Below are 20,478 nucleotides of genomic sequence, written 5' to 3' on the forward strand. Positions count from 1 at the left end.
AAATCAGCATTAAGATGTCACAACACATAGCTCCATCATTTCTATATTAAAACAAAAACCTTTTAACACTAGATTTTTACCAATTTCTCTTACATATGAAGTTGCATTTTGTACATTAGTTGAAATTAATTATATAATTATACTTTTTGCTCATTGCCAAAACTCTATCACATTTAATGATATATTATATCAAACCAATTATTTAAATCTAATGACTATCATGAAAATTTTTAGAGGTAGATAGTAGGTATAGAAGATAAAGTGAAATCTTTATTAATTATACTTGAAATCGCAAAAATATGAATTTAAATCATGTTTCAGACACTAGCATAGGTATTTACTAGTTTGAATCTAGGCAAATCATATCAATTATGTTTGCCTTAGTTTGTTTATTTGGAAAATGGGAATAATAATTACATTTACCCTTGAGGATTATTGATTGGATAAAATAAAATACTGTGTATAAAATGTTTTATAAATGTTAAACACTACAAATACTAATTATCAATACATTACTCCCTCACATATCAAACACCGAATTGTAAACATAGCTAGAGAGGAAATAGCATTGAATGCTTAGATTTTGACTGTAGTTAAACACTCTAGACATGAACAAGCAGAAATGACCTTGAGGAAACTGGAGAACAGTATTAAAGTGCTTTATAAATGGCTAGCCAAGGTCACCTAGTAATCTTTCCTAGACTTGTAAGAAGCACTTTAAATCTGAGCCTTTAAAGGTCTCCATGCTATATCAACAAAAATTTGTCTAAAAGCAGTATCTCCTTCCCCCAATTTTGCAGTATTTTGAGTATTGTTTTGTAATGGGGCTGATTAAAAAATATTTCATGGGAAGTAACAGTCAAGTCAACTATCATTTTATAAATGTTGACTATGCTAAAAATTAGTCATATAAAGAAAAAAGCAAATAATAGCCCCTGCTCCCAGGGAGCTCACAGCCTAATGGGGAGGACATCATGGAAACAATAATGCACACACACACATACACACAAATTTTCAGGAAAAATCGAAGGGAGTTTCAAAGGGAAGGCATTAACGTTGATAAGATTAATGTGAACTGGGAAACACTTCTAGAAGAAGTGGACTTTAGCTGAGACTGGAATGAAGCCAGGAAAACTAGGAGGTGGAGATGGAGGAGAGACTTCCAACAATGGGAATAGTCAGTAAAATCACTGAAAGTCAAAAGAATGAGGCACTATCCTTCCTCCCAAATGAACAAACTCAAGGGGATCCTAAGAGACCAAAGTACTAATAATTTTTTCCCCTTGTTTGCTATGTTTTAGCTTGAGTTATTTGGTCATAACCAGAGTTGTAACTAGAAATGTTTGCTCCTGTAACAAGACATAGGCTAGGCAAGAAATGACATGAAGCAAGGATTTAAATAGAAAAGTGAGGGTGGAGGCAAAGAAATTAATGATAGCACAGTCATTGGGATGAGAAATTATGGCCCCAGAACACTAAAACTAATATAAATATAATTATAAAAATAATATAATACTATCAACTTTTGGCAAACTGGGAAATAGCCTTTGTTCTGTCCTTGTTACATAGCTTGAGATCTAATGCCTTACTTTTAAGTCCTATGAAAGCTCCAAGGGCATTAGTTAGATTTTCCATTTATTCATTAACCACTCATAAGATTCCCTTGCCATTCACACAACCATGACATTTTGACTCATATCTTATTTCAATTATTAACACTAAAGCATTCCAGGCATGAGTTATGCTGATGAAATGTCATCAGAGTGGTAACCCAAATAATCAAAAAGTTGGAGATTATAAAAAACAAAATGTCAAAAAGTGAGGACATTACATGAAACTTATAAAAGTGTTCTTTTTAAATTATCACTGAAGAAATAACATCTTTATCTTTTATCTTTTGCTGATAGTTTCCATAGTAACTACAAAAGAATAGAAATAGTGTTTATTAAAAGTTTACTCAGACATAATTGATTCTGTAGTTTCCTGTCCTCCATCATAGAACAGAATAATTGTAGGAATGGCAGAATAAAGTCATGAATGCAATAAAAAGCCATTAGATTTATAACAATAATATTAAGTCAAGTACTTCTGTTACAATTTTTGATTTTCTTTTTTATTTTTTAAATTATAGAAGGGGACAAGGCTGTGTCAAAAGATTACTGAATGTGAAATAAGTGGACATGGTTTCAAACTTTAAATCTGTTTTTTGCTATTGATATGACCATGGACAACTCATTTTCTCTCTCTATGGTCTTATTTTCTTTATCTGTAAAATGTTCCTTGTCTTTATAGTTTCTCATTTATAAGAGCTATAACCCTTGAGAATTATCAAATCAAAATCCAATAAATAGAATAATTTCTTACATATAAATATATAGGTGATTTAAATTGAAGAGGATATTGTTGCTTGTACTTTTACATTGCTCACAGAATTCTAGCACGTAGGATCACTATGGTAAAGACTCACAGCTAATGAAAATATGAAATCCCACTGTGAACAGACTGATATTTGACCTTTACATGGGCCATATCTTTTGTGTTACTTAATATATGAACCTACTCAACTTAAGCAAAGTTGATGCATAAAACTGTATTTATGATAAAAAGTAAATTATAAAATACTTATTTATTTAACAAAATGATTTTTTCCCTTTCTCTCTTCCTATTATACTGTCTTCTTGGACATATCTCTTTACCTGTTCTTTATTTTCTTTTAAGTTTTTGATGATTTACTTCTCTCAACAAAGCTTTTTCTGCTATCCCATGCTTCACTAAATTTTTCTTCCTAGACACATTTTATTTTTTATTTGCTTCTAATTTTATCGAATCATATTTTCTCTTATGACAGTTTATTACAATTTGATTCTTATCTTTAAAACAAATTCCCTGTCCATAAGAATAGGGACTTTGTAATATTGATTTTCATCTTAGTCCAGATCCCTATTTACCAACACCCTAGAGTACCTACTGCAATTTTTACTTCATTTTGTTTTATTTTAATTTTATTTTTTGCTGAGTCGATATAGAAGGACTTCCCAGGTATAGAATTTTATATTCTTAAAGATTTGGACATAGAAGGCACTGAGAGTTTAAGTGACTAGTCTGCAGATGTGTATCAGAAGGCAGATTTTGACTTTCTAACTATAAGGATGGCCTTCTCATGCTACCTCTCTTCTTGTCCATAGTAGATGTAAAATTAATATTTATTAGATTAAATTGGTGATGATGCTTTGGTGGAAAAGATTAACCATTGTAGATTCATTTGAGTTATGCATAAATAAACATAATTATAATTCTATATATTAAAATTTAATTTATATACAATTTTCAAGGAAATAATCAATGGATTCATTCATCAAATAACCTTTACTCATCTCCTACTAAATCTCAGGTCCTATGTTAAGCCCTGGGGACCAAAATATTTTTAAAAAATGTGATAATCCTTGATTTCAAAGAAGATTTTATATTAATAGAGCACTTATGGACTGGGAAGGGTACTTTGGTCTTGAGAGTTGATTATCATATTTTTGCCAGTAACAATTGTAATATTATTTTGATGACTGTTTTCAGACAGAAGACAGACTAAAGGAAGGGATGCTTAATCATGACAGATCAGTCCCAGGGCAGAGCTCCCAAGCAGGGCACACAGCAAGGTGCCTCTATTCTAACAAATGATTACTATCACCTCTTTCTCACTGATTCCCAGAGTTGGAATAGCCCTTAGAGGCTATGTAGTTAAACCCTAATTCAAACAGAAATTCCCTCTATAGCATGTATGACAAACTGTAAATAAATCTTCCCTTAAAGATTTCCTATAAGACTTTCAAATTTTTGTAATTTGCTTCAATAAATCTGGGGTATAGTAAACAGAAAACATTAAAGCCAGACACTTCAAAAGAAAGATGTAGGGGGGAAAAAGTATTTAAACTTAGAGAAAAACAAACATTTCCAATTTTTAATAGAATACAAATCAATGATGGCAAACTTAACTTTATATTTATACTCAAAATGGTATAAAAAATGAATCAAGAACAATATTACCTTCTTTAAGCTCTATGGCTTCCTTACCCAGAAATGTGTTTGTAGTAAGTAGGCCTGCTTCTGTCAATAGCGAGTTCCTTTGGTTGCTTCCTCTGAGGTACTGGCCTTGGTCAGTCATGCTTTTTTTTCCTTTCCTAGCAATGTTTTTTTGTTTTTTGTTTTCTGTTTTTTTCCCCTGAGGCAACTGGGGTTAAGTGATTTGCACAGGGTCACATAGCTGGGAAGTGTTAAGTGTCTGAGTTCAGATTTAAACTCGGGTCCTCCTGACTTCAGGGCTGTTGCTCTGTCCACTGCACCATCTAGCTGCACCTTCTCCTCACCCCCTTTGCAATGCTTCTAACTCTCCAGATTTCATCATCACATCACCATGGGAGTAATCTCCCACCCTACTCTTTTTTAATTTTCTTTACCTCTACTTTGTTTTTTATTGCTGTTATTTTTCATTTGTGTTTGATTTGGAATTTTCTTAGGAAAGATTTTCCATTTCCCTCTCCAGTGGCTCCATTTTGTAAGGCAATAAATAAGAGTTTTTAAGTGACTTGCCCAGGTTGACACAGCTGGGAAGTATGTAAGACTGTATTTGAACTCAGATCTTCCTGACTCCAAGCCCATTACTCAATTCATTCAGACACCAGCTGCCTCTCAGGAATTGCATATTTTTGTTAGTATTTATGCTTTCATTTTTCTTGTATTTTTGGTTTGTAGAACAGAACCTATCACATAGTATAGGTATGTTTAATAGACTTAACAGGAAGCTTCACTATTTGTGTGAAAAAGGACTTGAGGATGCTACAATTTAATGGGTTTCCCAAATATAGCACTGATTACAAGATCATTTGAGAATATCTGGAGGACATTTTTTTTTCCTTTTTGTTTTAAGCTGATGGTTAGAGGGATATAACATGGTTGGGGATAACAATAAATATCACAGGCAGTTGTATGATACAATATCAAGATAGTGATATAAAGTGCTAATAACTTTTAGGTCAAGAAAGGAAATGATGGAAAAAGAATTAGAAATTTCAAAGAAGAAAATGAGCAAATAAGCATGACATCAAGAACAAGTGCTTAATAGACAACATGTATCTATCATATTAGAAATAACAGTATCAAACATTAAAAATCTATGCAATATATGTTCATATAAAATATTTGTGAGCTGAGTTACCAAGAAAATGGCTCCCCTTTCTTGTTATTCATTCCTAAATTGATATCTTCCTAAACTTGGAGAAATAAACCATTTCATTGCTTTGGGAAGGCAAAATAATGGGGAATCTAGAGCATCTGGATTTCCAGTTTCTGCCATTTCTGCCATTCCAAGTGACATTAGGCAAATTATTTTACTTAATCTGAGGGCCCTTTCTAAAACTAATATAATTTTAACTTATGATAAAATATTTTAGAAATATCCTTATTTTAATAACATCCACAAGACATTGTAAACCTATCCTCATATTATACATTTCTATAATATTTCCTTTTTTTATGTAGGTGTATAAAAACTGTTATAAATTTGATGTTGGAGTTCCTTCCAGCAATTGATATTGCAACATTTCTTTAAATCTTAATGAGGTAAAAAAGACTGAAATATATTAAAGAATATGTCTAAAGCCACACAATTATTGGTGGAAACAGGATCAGATTTGAGATTTATCCAATTCCAAGTATAGAACTTTATCCACCTGTTTCCCATTCTTTAAATATAAATTATAGAAATTTTTCAGATGACTATCATTATGTTATATAATGTATCTCACTTTCAAAATCATTTACCTAATTGCTCTACAATCAATTACAAAACAAAATATATAGCTGAGACCTAATTATGCATCTTGGTTCTAACAATTGGGAAAAAAAAAAGGTAAATTCTAAACCAAATTCTCTCTAATTTGCCATGCAAATAAATCAATCATATTTGTGTTTTGTTGTGATATAAATCTTTTCCATATGTATATATATGTATATGCATATACATATACATGTATATGTAAGACTTAATATGTGTATTATATTTATAGATAAATATCAGTGAACTCTGTGTGTATGTGTATGTGCATGTGTGTGCGTGTGTGTGTGTGTGTGTGTGTGTGTGTGAAATTAATGAGGTTATAAGGATCAACAATCAATAAGTGTTGGACTTTGGCTTTGAATATGCTCTTATCACAAATTCAGTATTCTTTTTTATTTGCAAAGAAAATTGACAGATTGTCAGGAGACAGGTAAACATAAATTAGAATAAAGACCTTGGTTAGTAGAATATATCAGAGGAAGAAAGGAATAAGCATGGCTTAAAGCAAGAAGAACACAGAAATGGCATTAGAAGACATGCATTCAAATATCAATTTCTTTGTTTGCAGAATGAAGAGGTTACTCTTAGAGAAATTGAAAATCCTTTCTACTTTTAGCCTGTGATTCTACATAAACCATTCAAGTCATTGTTTATCACAGGAATAGTAGATTTAGGGCTAGTATGATCCTGACAGACCATTCAGTCCAAAACTCTCATTTTAAAGATGAGCAAAATAAAACATGATACCCAGGGTCATAACCAAATAAATGTCTGTGGCAGAATTTGAAACAAAATCTTCCTGAATCCAACACAGTATTCTAGGCTGTTCTGAAAAATGTATAACTAGTACTTTGTAGAAATAAGTAATATCATACGTACATACAATCATGAGGAAGGTCATTAAAATCAAGGAGGAGCAAGGGAATCCATTAATGCACAGAATTCACAAAGTAGTAAGTGCCTCCTTGCTAGAAGCAAATACATGTCAACCTGATATGTTCAGTAGGAGCAATGTACTATCTTCCTTTAGCATATTTCAGATAAATCAATCAAGGAGCATTTATTAAGTGCTTTCTATATAACAGGCCTTATGCAAGACACAAGGACCATGGATTCAAACAACAAACAATCTTTATTCTCAATGAACTTATAAATGACATAGAACCTATAGGGAACTTAATAAAGGTCATAATTTCCATACACTTATTGCTTTTGTGGAAACCTAGAAGGAAAAAAAAATCAAAGAAACCCCCAGTTAAGATAGTGAAAGTAACAAGTGCTTTAAAAAATCAATCAATAATCATTATTAAGTATCTAATATATGTCAGCATGGCATAGAAATACAAACATAAAAATAGATAATTGCTACCCTCAAAGAATTGGCATTCAATTGATTTTAAGTAAGGATAAGTACTTTAGAAAAGAATGGAAGTTAAGAGAAGGAAACAGTTGTTGATGCTGGAGAACGAGATTTAGATTTTCTAGACTAGGGCTTCTTAAAAGTTTTTCACTCATTACTCCTTTTCACCCAAGATATTTCCAGGTATATAAGTATGAAAAAATAGATAATTTTTCTATTATATATATATATATATAAAGATAATAGATAATGTTCAAATAGAACATTTATTGATAATAAATCATAATTTTGCAATCCCCACTTTTAGTTACATGATCCTACATGAGGTTTTGACTCATAATTTAAGGAATTTTGTTCTAAAACATAACTAACCCATTTTACATTTTGAATTGGTTCAAGAAATAGCATATAAAGGAGAAAAGTCATGAAAATAAGAAAGTATGGAGTCATTCTCTTGAAAGGCTATTAAGTGTCATGCCTACAATGTATTATTCCAATGTGTTATAACAGTGAGGAATCTTAGGAATCTTTAATGTTAGGCCACTAGAGCATAAATTCCACTTGTTGTTGTTGCTATTGTTTAGTCACATCCAACTTTATGAGATCCCATATGCTTTGTCTGTGGGATCTTCATGGCAAAGACACTGGAGTGGTTTGCCATTTCTTTCTCCACTGTGTCCCCATTTTATTGAAGAAGACTGAGGCAAATGGGTTTAAGTAGTTTCCCCAGGATTACACTGCCAGTGAGTGCCTGAGGTTGGATTTGAACTTGGATCTTCTTGATTCCATGATTGGTGCCCTACTTACCTTACTATTTAAATTCCAGTAGATTCTTCCAATTTGGAAAGGTTTTGAGAAAGTTCCCAACAACATACTAAATCAACTGCCCAAGTACACAACAAAGTTAAATATGGACAGGCTTGTTATTAGTAAAGTCACTGCAAAATTTATTCTTTTTTAAAAATCTTACTCTTTAGAAACAGTTTTACATGGTAGAAAAAAGTGGGAAAAGTGATAAGAACCACACATTCTCTAAATTATAAATAGTAGCAACTTTTGCAACTGAGTGATAGCATTGTAGAACCAATATTGTTCAGTGGAAAGACTGATTAACTTAGAGCACTGACCTTGATATCAATGGACCTGCATTTGAATATCACTTACTATCTTTGTGGCCCAGAATAAATCATTGAATTTATCTGTCACTCAGTTTCTTCAACTTTAAAATGAGGGAGTTAGACTAAATGGCTCTAAGTTGTGCTCCAACTCTAGAATGGAGATCTTATGATCTAGATGATCTTAAGTTTTTCAATTTGAATAATGTTAGAAATGAATCATGTCAGTATTGACATTTGTATGATCTCTAAAGCCACATGATAAAAGATACTTATACGTATTCTTAGTCTAGTGTCTGGAACATAGTAAGTATTCAAGAAAGATATCTGACTTGAGCTCTGAAAGAGGGTTGGGATTCCGATAGATTGATATGGAGAAAGAATATATTTCTGACATGGAAAACAGTTTGAGTGCAGTCTTCAGCATGGAGGATAGTTTGAACAAATGTGCACAAACAGAAGGTAAATTTCCACATCTTGGAAATAGTGACCAATTTAGAATGGCTCAACCTTGATCTATATGATAGGAAATAAAAGGGAAGGAATATGAAAGATATTTTGGAGTCATACTGTGAAGGGTTTTTAAAAGGATCTTAAAACCCTTGTCTCATCTTGTTAGGTTATTCAAGTGTCTCTTAATTGATTACCTTATTCTACTCTTTCTTTTTTTATGAAGCATCACTTATAGAGTTGTCAAAATGGCATTTCTCAGAGCAAAAATATACTGTTCACTCTCCAGCTCAAGAATTTTCAGAAGCTCCCTATATTCTTTATGAATACAATGCAGATTCCTCTGTTTAGCCTTTGTAGTCTTAGAGAACCCTGTTTATAATAATGCCAGTTCCCTATTTCCTATCCATTGTTCCCTTGGTGCCTTTGGCTAGGCTTGTCTACTATGTGCTATAAGGAAATTCTCCCTAAATCTGATTCTTAAAATAATTAGTTTTTTGGTAAGCTCAGTCCAGCAATATCTTTTTATCTCACTGACCCCTCCATTATAAAATAACACTGTATTTATCTTGTATGTATTTTCTGTCAATACCATTTCCTTCTTATATAATTACATTTCTTGAAGAAATAAACCATTTCACTGCCATCTTTTTGTTTTGGTGCTTTGCATATTGTTGGTACTTAATATGATTTTTCCACCACTTGCAAGTTTTGTTTACTGTGTACAATTGATTACAACCCTGAGTTTGACATTTCTAGTCATGTACAAATAAATTAATAATCTGGAAATTTTCAGGGGGTTTCCATACAGATGAGCTCACACATCTGGACCCTTCCTCAATTTATCCCCACCAAAAATATAATGGTGATACAAAAATCAAAAACAAAAGCAAGGGGAAAGAAACCTTTGCATTTGAGGGAAGGAGAAATAAAAGTTGTGAAACAGAAATGCTTTTTTAAATATATCTTTGGAATTAGTGTTGATTTATGTTGAATACTCCATGTCATTAAGTAAAACGTAAAGGCTGGAAGGGTAACCTTCTGTGGCATTATAGCAGCATATGAGGTGTTTTGTTGTTGTTTAATTGTTCAGTTATATATCACTTTTTGTTTTGCTGAGGACCATGGGGTTTGCAATGCAAAGATAATGGAGTGGTTTACATCTCTCTTCTCCAGTGCATTAAGACAAATAAAGGTTAAATGTCTTGCCCAGGATCATACAGTTAGTAAGCATCCAAAGCTAGATTTGGACTAATAATTTGCTTCTGAGGAAAACAAAGTTTAAGTGACTCATACAGGTTCACACAGCCAGCATTTAAGGACAGATTTGGAGACAGTTAGGTAGCCCAGTGGATAGATTTCTGGGCCTGGAATCAGATAAGAGCACTTACCACTTATTTATTGTTTCCCATGATGCTCACCTTTCATAATCCCACAGTCTGAAAAGGCGCAGACATACCCTTTGCACACTTTGAAAGGTATATAAATCAGACAAACAAAAATACAACCTTTCAAGCAGAGTATGTCTCAGAGCCATGGGCAATTCATGCCTTGATTTTCCCTGATGGAAATAATGTACCACTTTCTCAAGGACACATTTATGACTCCTGTTAGCAGATCAAAAATAATGGAGAAAAGAAAGGGCAGTAAACATATAAAGATGTAGCTATTATTACTTCATTAATATTGCTAGAAGTATTGCTCATGATAACTTAAATGCCATTTTCTTTCTCTAAAACTGATTAACTCAGTCAACATTGCCACATTCATTTTCTACACATTCATATTTTACAATTCAAGTTGCTTGACTCACAATGAAGCCTGCCTTTTCAAATATCACATCATTTGTGCTGACAGTGGGAACCATTAGACACAGAAATGAGTGAGCTCCCAAAGCCACATTTGCTTTATTAAACAAGAGTAGCCCCCATTCAGTCATTTAGGGATATCTTTGAGCTATTTGGCTTAATCTTCACCAGTTAGGAATGAAGTAACTCCCATCAGCTACATGTAGTGTTGCAGCTTCGATCACTCCTACTTGCCTTTCTCATCATTTCCTATTATCTTGTTCACTGTACATGCACATATTGACTCTAATTTAGTATGTAGGTAGAAAAGAAGGCAAAATAAAGATTATTCATCAGGATTCTACTTCTCATGATGTCCAGCCACCCCACTGAGCTCATCCAAGACAAAGTTCTCAGAAGCTCCTATTAGCACTGAGATAGAAAGGAAATCAAGAGATCGGTTTTGTAATTTGTGAATGCTTGTCAACATTTGTTATTATCTATTGAATACTAAATATTACCATTCACCAAAGAAAGAGGGGGTGGAAAATGTAACTCCCAAGTGACTATAGTCTGGTATAATGCAATTTTCCTAAGAAATTTAAAAGGGGACATAAATGGCAAATATACCTGAGCAAGAAATGTTAACATGCCCAAATTGCTAACTTTACCTTAGTCATAACTTTAGAAATATTTAAGCAATTCTCTTGATATATTAAAAATATCTGATGACCGACAGGTGATCATGAACTCAAAGGTGGTATCTTGGGGAAATGTCTCATTGATTTAAGCTTCTTTGAAAATATATGTGTACCTCTACTTTCTGGAGGACAAAAAATATTTAACCTCAGCCAAACAGGAAAATAGGAATCAGATCAGGATCTACTTTATAGCAAATACATATCAAGCTGTTCCACAAAAAAATGGCTCCATAAAATTAACTATTTACCAGAATCTCTAAACATGTCTCATTTGGATCTTTTTCCTGCTTTGAGATCTCTTTAAGGCTTCTGTACCATCCATTGCCATTAGTCAGAGGAATTCAATTTAGTTCAACAAAATTTACACACATACACATACACATATATACATAAAACTGTAATATAATATTATATATCACTATATTATTGCTTTATTATTTTACTATATATATGACATATTATATATGACATGTATTAGGTGACATGCAGAGGAAACAAATGGAGAAAAAAAAATCAAACAAAACATCATTTCTTACTACCCAAATGCCACTTCTTAAGGAGATTTACTTTCCAAATATAGGATCAATGTCATGAGCAGAAAAAAAATTCCCCAAAAAGTGAATGAATTTGCCAAGTAAGTTTTGAAAACAACTTTGTTGACCTTTGTGACCTTGGTATTCTGGAAAGGACTGATGGCATAAAATAAAATTATCTTTGGAATTTTTTACCAAATTGAATATTTAAGTAAAATAATCATTGATACAAGTTTGATTTGGAATATAGTATGAGCAAAGTGGAGAAATGGGAAATTGCTTTGGAATCGACATTTCAGATGTTCCTGCTGTTTCTGGAGGAGCTGAGTTCTCATTCAGCACCATCCTGAGCTGTTGTTTGTTTTTGGAACAGATGGGTAAAACAATCATTATGGAATGATTTAATTCACTCAAAAACACTGTATCCTGTGGTTTTGAATGGTGTGACAAATAGGGAAAATACCAGAATCTAGGAAAAGCTGCAACTTACATATGCCAGTTCCTAAATTGAGGGTTGTTTCAGCCCAGTGATGCTGTGTTGAAGGACCAATTGGACTCTTAGATGATTATTCTTTTTGGGTTGTCAGTCATTGTTAAAAGACTAGTTCATGACTCAGCTAAGTAGTTTATAATAAATGTTTAAATGAGTTATATTCTTTTTTCAACTCCCAAATAACATTTTCTACATAATACTGATTTCCTTCTCAGCAAGATAATTTTTTTCTTGAAAGTAACCCTGTCTCTTTATATCATTGTTTATCTCACTATTAAATTAACGCTGAGAGTAAGAAGTTATTAAGATTTACATTCATTCTAAATTTGTTTCATTGAAACTTGGAATCATAGGTTGCCAGACTTTGGAGAAACCATTGCATGTTCCTGTTAATTCTATCTCTGAGGCCAAACTGAAAAAAGTTTAATCTCTTCTCTTTTTTATAATTCTTCAAATATTCAAAGACATCTACCATATCCCACTTGCCACCAAATTTTCTTTTCTTCAATTCTCCTTAATTTATTTGCATATTTAATAGTTAAGGAAGCTCTTACTTTCTGTTTCCTTTGGATTCCCTTTGCTACCATCCTGTTATTAATGATGATTTACATGTCAAAAACTACATAAAAGTGGCACCAAGGAAATAAATAACCAGAAAATAAAATAGGGCCATAACATACCAATGATAAAAGATGGTAAATGGACAGATAAAGTACTGTGCTGATTAAATAAAAAGACTAAAAGACTCAGATGAAAATATTCAGCAATTATATAGATCATGTATAATTAAATGCTTTATTGAGACTAAGTCCTCCATGGAAGGACATGGAAAAGATTGGCATAGGAAAAAAGGTATTGATGTGTTGTGATAGGCTCTAGTTAAAAACAATAGTCACATCAATACAGTCATTGACTAATCAAGTGTCAAAGAAAACTTGATCTACTATATATTATGTTCTACAGTTTCTGGATTTTTGGGGAATGTTAGCTTTCTGTTTAAAGGTAGCTAGGTTAATAGAATATGAAAATCCCCAAAATGATCACAAAGAATCAGACATGACTAAAGTGACTGAATAAAAATAGGAATTTTTCATAGCAAAGATGCTGGCTTGTCCTTTCAATATTCATCTCATTTTACACAAGAGAAAACTGAGGGGAACAGGATCAAGTGACTTGCCTAAGATCATACAACTGGTGACTATCTGTAGTCAGATTTAAACCAGAATCTTGTTTTATTCCGAGCCTGGCATGTTATCCACTGTGACATCTAACTACCCATATGTCTTTAGTAGGACTCACTAAATAATTATTGACTTACAAATTTATCAAGTTCAAAAAACATTAGAAACTGTTGATTTATATTCATGACCAAGGTAATTAAACATATACAGGCAGCACAAATTTCATATCTTTTCGAGGAAAATATGAAATTTACACCAGATAAAGAACAAAGTAATGATTAAAAACACATTGAAAAACTCTAATAAATTACTCTCTCTCTTTCTCTCTCTCTCTCTCTATCTCTCTCTCTCTCTTTCTTTCTTTCTCTCTTTCTCTGTCTCTCTCTCTCTCAATGAACAGAAAGTCAGCCACTAAGCTATAAGCAACAGGTATATGGGATACTTGAAAAGGCTGTGCCATTGTAGGGATACTACCCAAAGTCTTATGTGATTAGAGAATGGCCAGAGGCAAGTAGAACTGGTAATGTTCTGTGTTCAGAAGCAATGAGATAGGAAGGCCTTCTGAAAAAAGGTCTGATGAAGTTACAAATCCTGAGAATCTTATAGTATGGGCCAGAGTAGCATACCAAGTCTCAGAATGGAAGAATCTAATATTTCATAGACTGGAAAGACCCTATTAATCTGTCCTGAGATGCTGTAGAAAGCCCTGAAAATCCAGGGCTCTGAACTCCAACATTCAATGATACCTTGCTTTGTGAAACTATGGGTAAACCAGGAAAGTATCTTGGGTGAGAAAAAAATAAACCCATTTAATTCCCACAAAAGTTCAGTAGGGATGGGGGAGGGATATAGAATATGGCCCTGGAACAAAGCATCAATTTAGTATCTAAAACCAAATAGATGAACAAATCAAAGAAACCACCAGCTTTTATGCACACATATGTGGACATGTTTAAATGTATATATAAAACAGTCCATATATAAACATACAGAGACATTAAAACATCTGATATATACATATATACATATACGTGGGTATAGACACATACCTAAACATATTACACACACCGCACACATACACACACATTCATTCTAAATACTTCCTCATAAGGAAAGTGACATTTTTCAAAAAGTAGAGTTGGGCGGTATAAAGAAAATAATAATAATTAGGAGTAGTTGCAAGCAAAACAAGTTGCTGAAGGATAAATTAGGAAGGGAAAAAAAACAGAATTTAAGTTCCTCATCAATTGGTGAATGGATGAACAAATTTGAGTATATGAATGTAATGAAATCTTGTTATATTGGAAGAACTGATGAATGATAATTTTAGAGAATTTTAGCAATTCAAAAAAGATTCAGAATAAAGTAAATAGAACTAGCAGAATAAATTATTAAAGGATAACATCCTTGCAAATAACTTTGAAAGACTAAGGAAATACAAGCAAAGCAATGATTGATAATGTTTGCAATGGTTCTATAATGAACACATTATATATTTTTTGACAAAGGAAGGATGAGCTTGAGTCAGAAAAGATAGGTATTTTGGGACATGGAAATTCTGTAGATTAATTTTACTTGAGTATTTTAGTATGCATATTTCTTCTTTCAGTTTTAACTTGGGCATATAGTAAGGAAAGGGAAGTTAGAATGGTAAAAAAAAAAAAGAAGGGATATTGAAGCAATTTTTAAAAGACTGAAAGAACAGAATGAGTTTAAGAAAGAAGTATATACAAGCAGGATAGTTTTGAAAGTAATTATGGAATTCACTGGGTACTCAAATTTTAAAGCAAGCACTCTGAAATGGAAGTCATGACTTTATGTACAACCCCTTTTTGTATTCTGTTGTATGTGTGGTATTAGTGTACTTTGGTATTTATATCTAATCTGAAAATTAAATAAAAAACCTTTCTTTTTGAAAACATCAATAATTACATTTTTCCAAGTATCTAAATAGCTTTGTTTCCCTACCTCCCCACAAATGCTCATTTTAGAGAATATATTCTAAGAAGGGAAGATTAACTTCATTCCTCAATTAGTACAGAAAATTGTTTTAGTGATTTAGAAATATGATATAATAAAATAAGCATAAACTAACTCTTTATTTAAAACTTTTCTCACTTCTTTCCCTTGAATTTTAAACAAAATATTTGATTCTCATGAGAATACATTTTATGATGGAGCATTTATTATGGAGAATTTCCTTTTTGTTTTAAGATAACAATAAAAACTTTTACTATGTGTGCATATTAATGTATAAGGATGTCAATAATTTTATAGGATTCTATATTCTGATGCATCATTTTTCTTATTCTGATTTTTTGGCAAGGCAGTTGGGATTCAGCGACTTACAGAGACAGTAAATGCTAAGTGTTGGAGACTGGAAGTGAACTCAGGTCCTCCTGATTTCAGGGCCACTGATCTATCCACTGTGCCATCTTTTGCCCCTGATGCATTATTTTTCAATGAATATGTTATAAATTCTCCTCAGTGAGAAATCAGAATGACTCTTCAATCATCCCCAATGCCACAGAACCTTCTGGGAATCATATAACACACCTTTTCCAAGCCTCAGTCCAGATGTATTTTCTCATCAAATTATGTTATTGGCTACAATATGGTTGCCACAAATGAGAATTTTGTCATTGTCTTTGTGTAAAGATAAATCTATCCTTCATAGCAAAGACAGAATACAATGTAGTAATCACAGGGAAGACATTTAACTCTCTGTACATTGCCAAAAGAGAATTGGTAAATTTGCATAAAAGATCTTCTGTTCCATTCTCAGAGTAATGCATAGTTTATAAGTCCATTTCAAAATGGTACTGCACCTGTTCTTTTGCAATGTTTTATGGTGGGAAACTATGACATATTTTTTCCACAGCCACATCTCTGTGTGAGAGACATCACTCCATTCCTCCTCTCCACTCCCCCCAAAAATCATGATTCACATAGAGGTAGAGCACTTAGGTGTTAACATTGATTAGTTAATTCTCATAGAATAATCTCTTTTGATGAGGATAATCATTTGCAAACATAGCCTACCTGTGCTATTTTTAAAGCCAGCTGTCTCATTTCATTGCTTGTTTAGCTTGCTAAGTCAAGTTAAAGAGGGTTTGTGGTTGCAAATTGTTTTCTTATTTTTTATTCTTGTATGACCTCAGAAGAAGATTCAAGAATTGTTGACCCTAAAATCTCAGTTCTTTTAATCAAAGCAATTAATAATGTATTTCACATCTATATAAAACTTTCATTTTTATAAAACATGTTTCTTCCCCCCCAAAAAAAATTTGGTTAAATAAGCTGATTTATTATGTTCATTTTAGAAGTGAGGAAATAGGTTTAGAGAGATTAGATAACTTGACCATGGTCACATAGATTATAAATACCACAGGTGAGATTCCAATCAAGATTTCTTGACTCTTAACTCCAGTATTATTTTTATTGTATTTTTTTTGGAGGTTCCATGAATTCCCCTTCTTTGATGTATTTAGTTCAACCTCTCTCAGCTGCCAGGTGGCTGTATTACTCATTATTTTTCATAGTATCATTAATAATATTGGCAATGAGGGTGAAGCATATATCTTTAATCTTCTTTTCCCTCATTCTCACCCCCATCACCATCGGCAGCCTTCTGATTTTAAGTACAAGGCTCTGACTTCTCAAATATTCCTTTAAGTTTAGTTCCAAAGCAATTGCTAGAATGTCTGGTTAAAATCTCCTTTGATAATATATGTGTACATATTGATGTGTATTGTGTATACACAAATTTTGTATGTATATATGTGCATACATCTATATCTAATCATTATATATGTATATATAGTGATATGAGCAATTAACCAATATATTGATACAGTAGGAGCTTCCCAGAATTATTCACGTCTAGTCCACAACTTTGAGAGATTGTTTCAATCAAAACTTTGGATGACATTCATAATTTTATACATGCATATAAACACACATGTATATATATGCCTACGCACACATATATGCATATTTACAATAAACATATACATATATCATACACATGTTCATATAAGACTAATGTCCTCATGTCTCTTTGTAGATTGATACTGAGTTCTTCAAGGTCATGTAAAGTGAATGTCAGTAAGTCATTTTTAGCTAAATAGGCTAAAGACTAGATTTAGTAATAAGCTTGACATTTATTGTACAAAGAATAACTTAGCTTCAAGATGAATAAATTCACATATAGTTTTAAGAGCACATATTGCATGGAATCTGCATCACTCAAAGGAATACCCATCTGGTAGAAATTACTGATTCATGAAATATGGAAATATATGATATATGTGGGGAGAGAGAGAGAGAGAAAGGGGAAGAGAGAGAGAGAGAGAGAGAGAGAGAGAGAGAGAGAGAGAGAGAAGGGAAGGGAGATGGGGGGAAGGAGGAAGGAAGGGAGAAAGAGAGATCCCAAGAGCTTTTCTAATATTGAGGAGGATAATCTACTTCAGAAGGGAAAACTCTCTCTTATTTAGCAGGATAGAGTACAGTGAACCCAGAATCAGTAGGACCTGGGTTGAAATCACACTTCTGATACATCCTAACTTTTTAATTGTGGATAAATTCCTTAATTTCTCTGAGCCTCAGCTATCTCACCTACAAAACTGAAATAATAATACATAAGTCCTATCTCATAGAATTACTGGAAGTGACTCAGTTAACCTTAGAGTGTCAAGGAAATGTGATTTATTACTTCAATAGTAGTAGTGGCAAAAGTAATGATAATAACAATGGTAATACAAATGACGTTGATGAGAAAATCCCATGAACAATTTGATAAGTTCTCAAAGCAATATGAATGCACATATGAAAGTACATGTTTCTTTTTCTTATAACATCTGAGGACCTTTCCATGAAGTATGGGTGACTTAGGGTCTGATTGTAAGCCAATCAATCATACCCTCTCATAGGTGTAACTAATTATATATTTATTTAGTGGTCCTAATATCTCCCCTCAGATTGTAAAGATGTTTCACATAGTTCTGAGATATCTGGCAGGATAGCTCATTAGAATGTCCTAAAGATCAGTCAAAATCATTGTTTTTTATTGTATGGCATCAATGGAATCAAATGATTGGGCTACATCCAAATGACTATAAAACTGCATTTACTATTACTCTGCCTATTTTTTTCATGGATGTGCCACAGGAACATCTGGGTTCCCTTTCTACTGAATGTAGTTTCTGGATTTGATGTTTGCTGAAAGAAATATTAACCTGATTTTAATGTGGTTTAATCCATGAATTAGGTATTATGCCTAAACAATTCTTCCTGGTTCTATCCTGTCCTCTGAGCACAGATTTGGTCAGGGTCTCTTTTGTTATTTCAGGTAAAACTGCAGGTGTTTAAGAAAATTCCTCTAATTGGAAATTGAAACACTTTAAAGAGCATTTTCCCTCTTCACTGCCATGTTAAATAGCATCTGGAGTAGTCTAGATTTTTGGAGCAAAATAAATCTTCCAATGTAATTCCAGAGAGAGAAATATAATCATCAATATTCACTTAAGAATAATTTAAAGAAAAATGGGTGCCAATACTTTTTGGGATCAGTGAAGACAATTACATAGCATATTCATTAGTTTTCTAGTCCAGTGATCTAACTTGAATTAATCTTTGTTGTACATCTGTGAATATTGTCTTGATTTTCTCTCTTCCCTCTTTCTGTAAATTCCTTCCAACATCAATATATATGGCAACAACTCCTCTTAAATGGTACTGAATTCTCTTGGGAAGAAAATCCTTAGACATGAGTGAATAAATGGAAAATTTATATGATTTAATCTTAACTCATTGATGTTTTATTATGTCTATTCTTGCATTCTAGCTGTTGAACCACTTTGTAACAGAGCCTTTTAAATATATCAGTAATGAAACTCTCTTGGGAGGGATTTAAGATAGACTCATCTCATCTTGAAGAATATTAATATTAAACTTCACATTTTCCCCAAGATTTCTCTTACCATTTCATTTAATAATGCACTCTCAGCTTATCATAACCAATGTCTTATGTTGTCAGAAATTACAGAAAATAACACCATCTGCAGTTAGTAACCCTCCCAGATATTACAAAATCACGACTACATTTTGCAATCCAAGTACAAGAGGAGGCAGGGAAGGCTTAATTTTTCTTTAGAGAATAAAAACTGTTCCCAATAGCCTAACTGAATAGAACTATTATTCTCTGAAATAAAATATTCAGTAAGAAATTACAATCCAAAAGTCATAAAAATATAAAACTGACTACATAAAACAGCAAATAATCAGTCCAGTTGCAAAATAAGGCAGATAGAAATATGCTAGGTAACTCTGTCAGATTTAATCATATAAATGAGGAATACATAAAGTATATGTTGTTTGTTTTTTTAATCTGGACAATAGTCTAGTACTTGGACACATCAAAGGCAAGCAAATTCAGAAGCCAAGGATGATTGGGAGTGACTGTAGAGAATAGCATTTCAAAATATTGAAGAGATAAGTTGTGAGTTCTTACCCATGAATTCAATCCCCAAGTGGTCTGCTACATCGATGCAAGCATATAAGAAGAAGAAATAGAAAAAGAGAGAGAGAAAAAAGGGGTTAGAAGTGAGCCATATGAAACAGAAACTATAAGTATTAAACATCTAGAGAAGGTAGGACATTAAATTATTAACCATAATACTCATGATAAAATAGATACTCTTAAGATTTATGCAGAATAACATGGAACTCCAATCTAGCTCAGTCATTTTTATATACCTCAGAGCTCAAGAGAGCATTTCTAAGTTCTCTGAAAAGTACAATATAGAGTAACCATAAAAAATAATCATGACATTAAAATATTGGTCATCTCCAACAAGACATGGATATACAACAATAATATTTAAAGAAACAATTCATGTCCAGAAACCTGTCCACACATATATGCACACATGCACAGGATGTATATAGAGGGCTGGCTTTAGAGTCAGAAAAGTTTGCCTTCGAGTCTTGCCTCTGACAAATCCTAGACAGATGACCAAGGACAAATC

General features: G+C 32.6%; 1 protein-coding gene across 1 annotated transcript in view; it reads right to left on the reverse strand.

Moving 5' to 3' along the window:
* Positions 1 to 19,989, reverse strand: part of LOC100928663 (pro-neuregulin-3, membrane-bound isoform) — a 176,004-nt gene extending 156,015 nt beyond the window's left edge. Inside the window, exon 1 of the mRNA XM_031949465.1 lies at positions 19,962 to 19,989. Within this exon, the coding sequence (XP_031805325.1) occupies positions 19,962 to 19,965 (4 nt within the window). The 5' untranslated portion in view covers positions 19,966 to 19,989. The remainder of the gene's footprint in view (positions 1 to 19,961) is intronic.
* Between the last annotated feature and the right edge of the window lie 489 nt (positions 19,990 to 20,478).

This window comes from Sarcophilus harrisii, chromosome 2 (genome assembly GCF_902635505.1).
Source record: "Sarcophilus harrisii chromosome 2, mSarHar1.11, whole genome shotgun sequence".
NCBI lineage: Eukaryota > Metazoa > Chordata > Mammalia > Dasyuromorphia > Dasyuridae > Sarcophilus > Sarcophilus harrisii.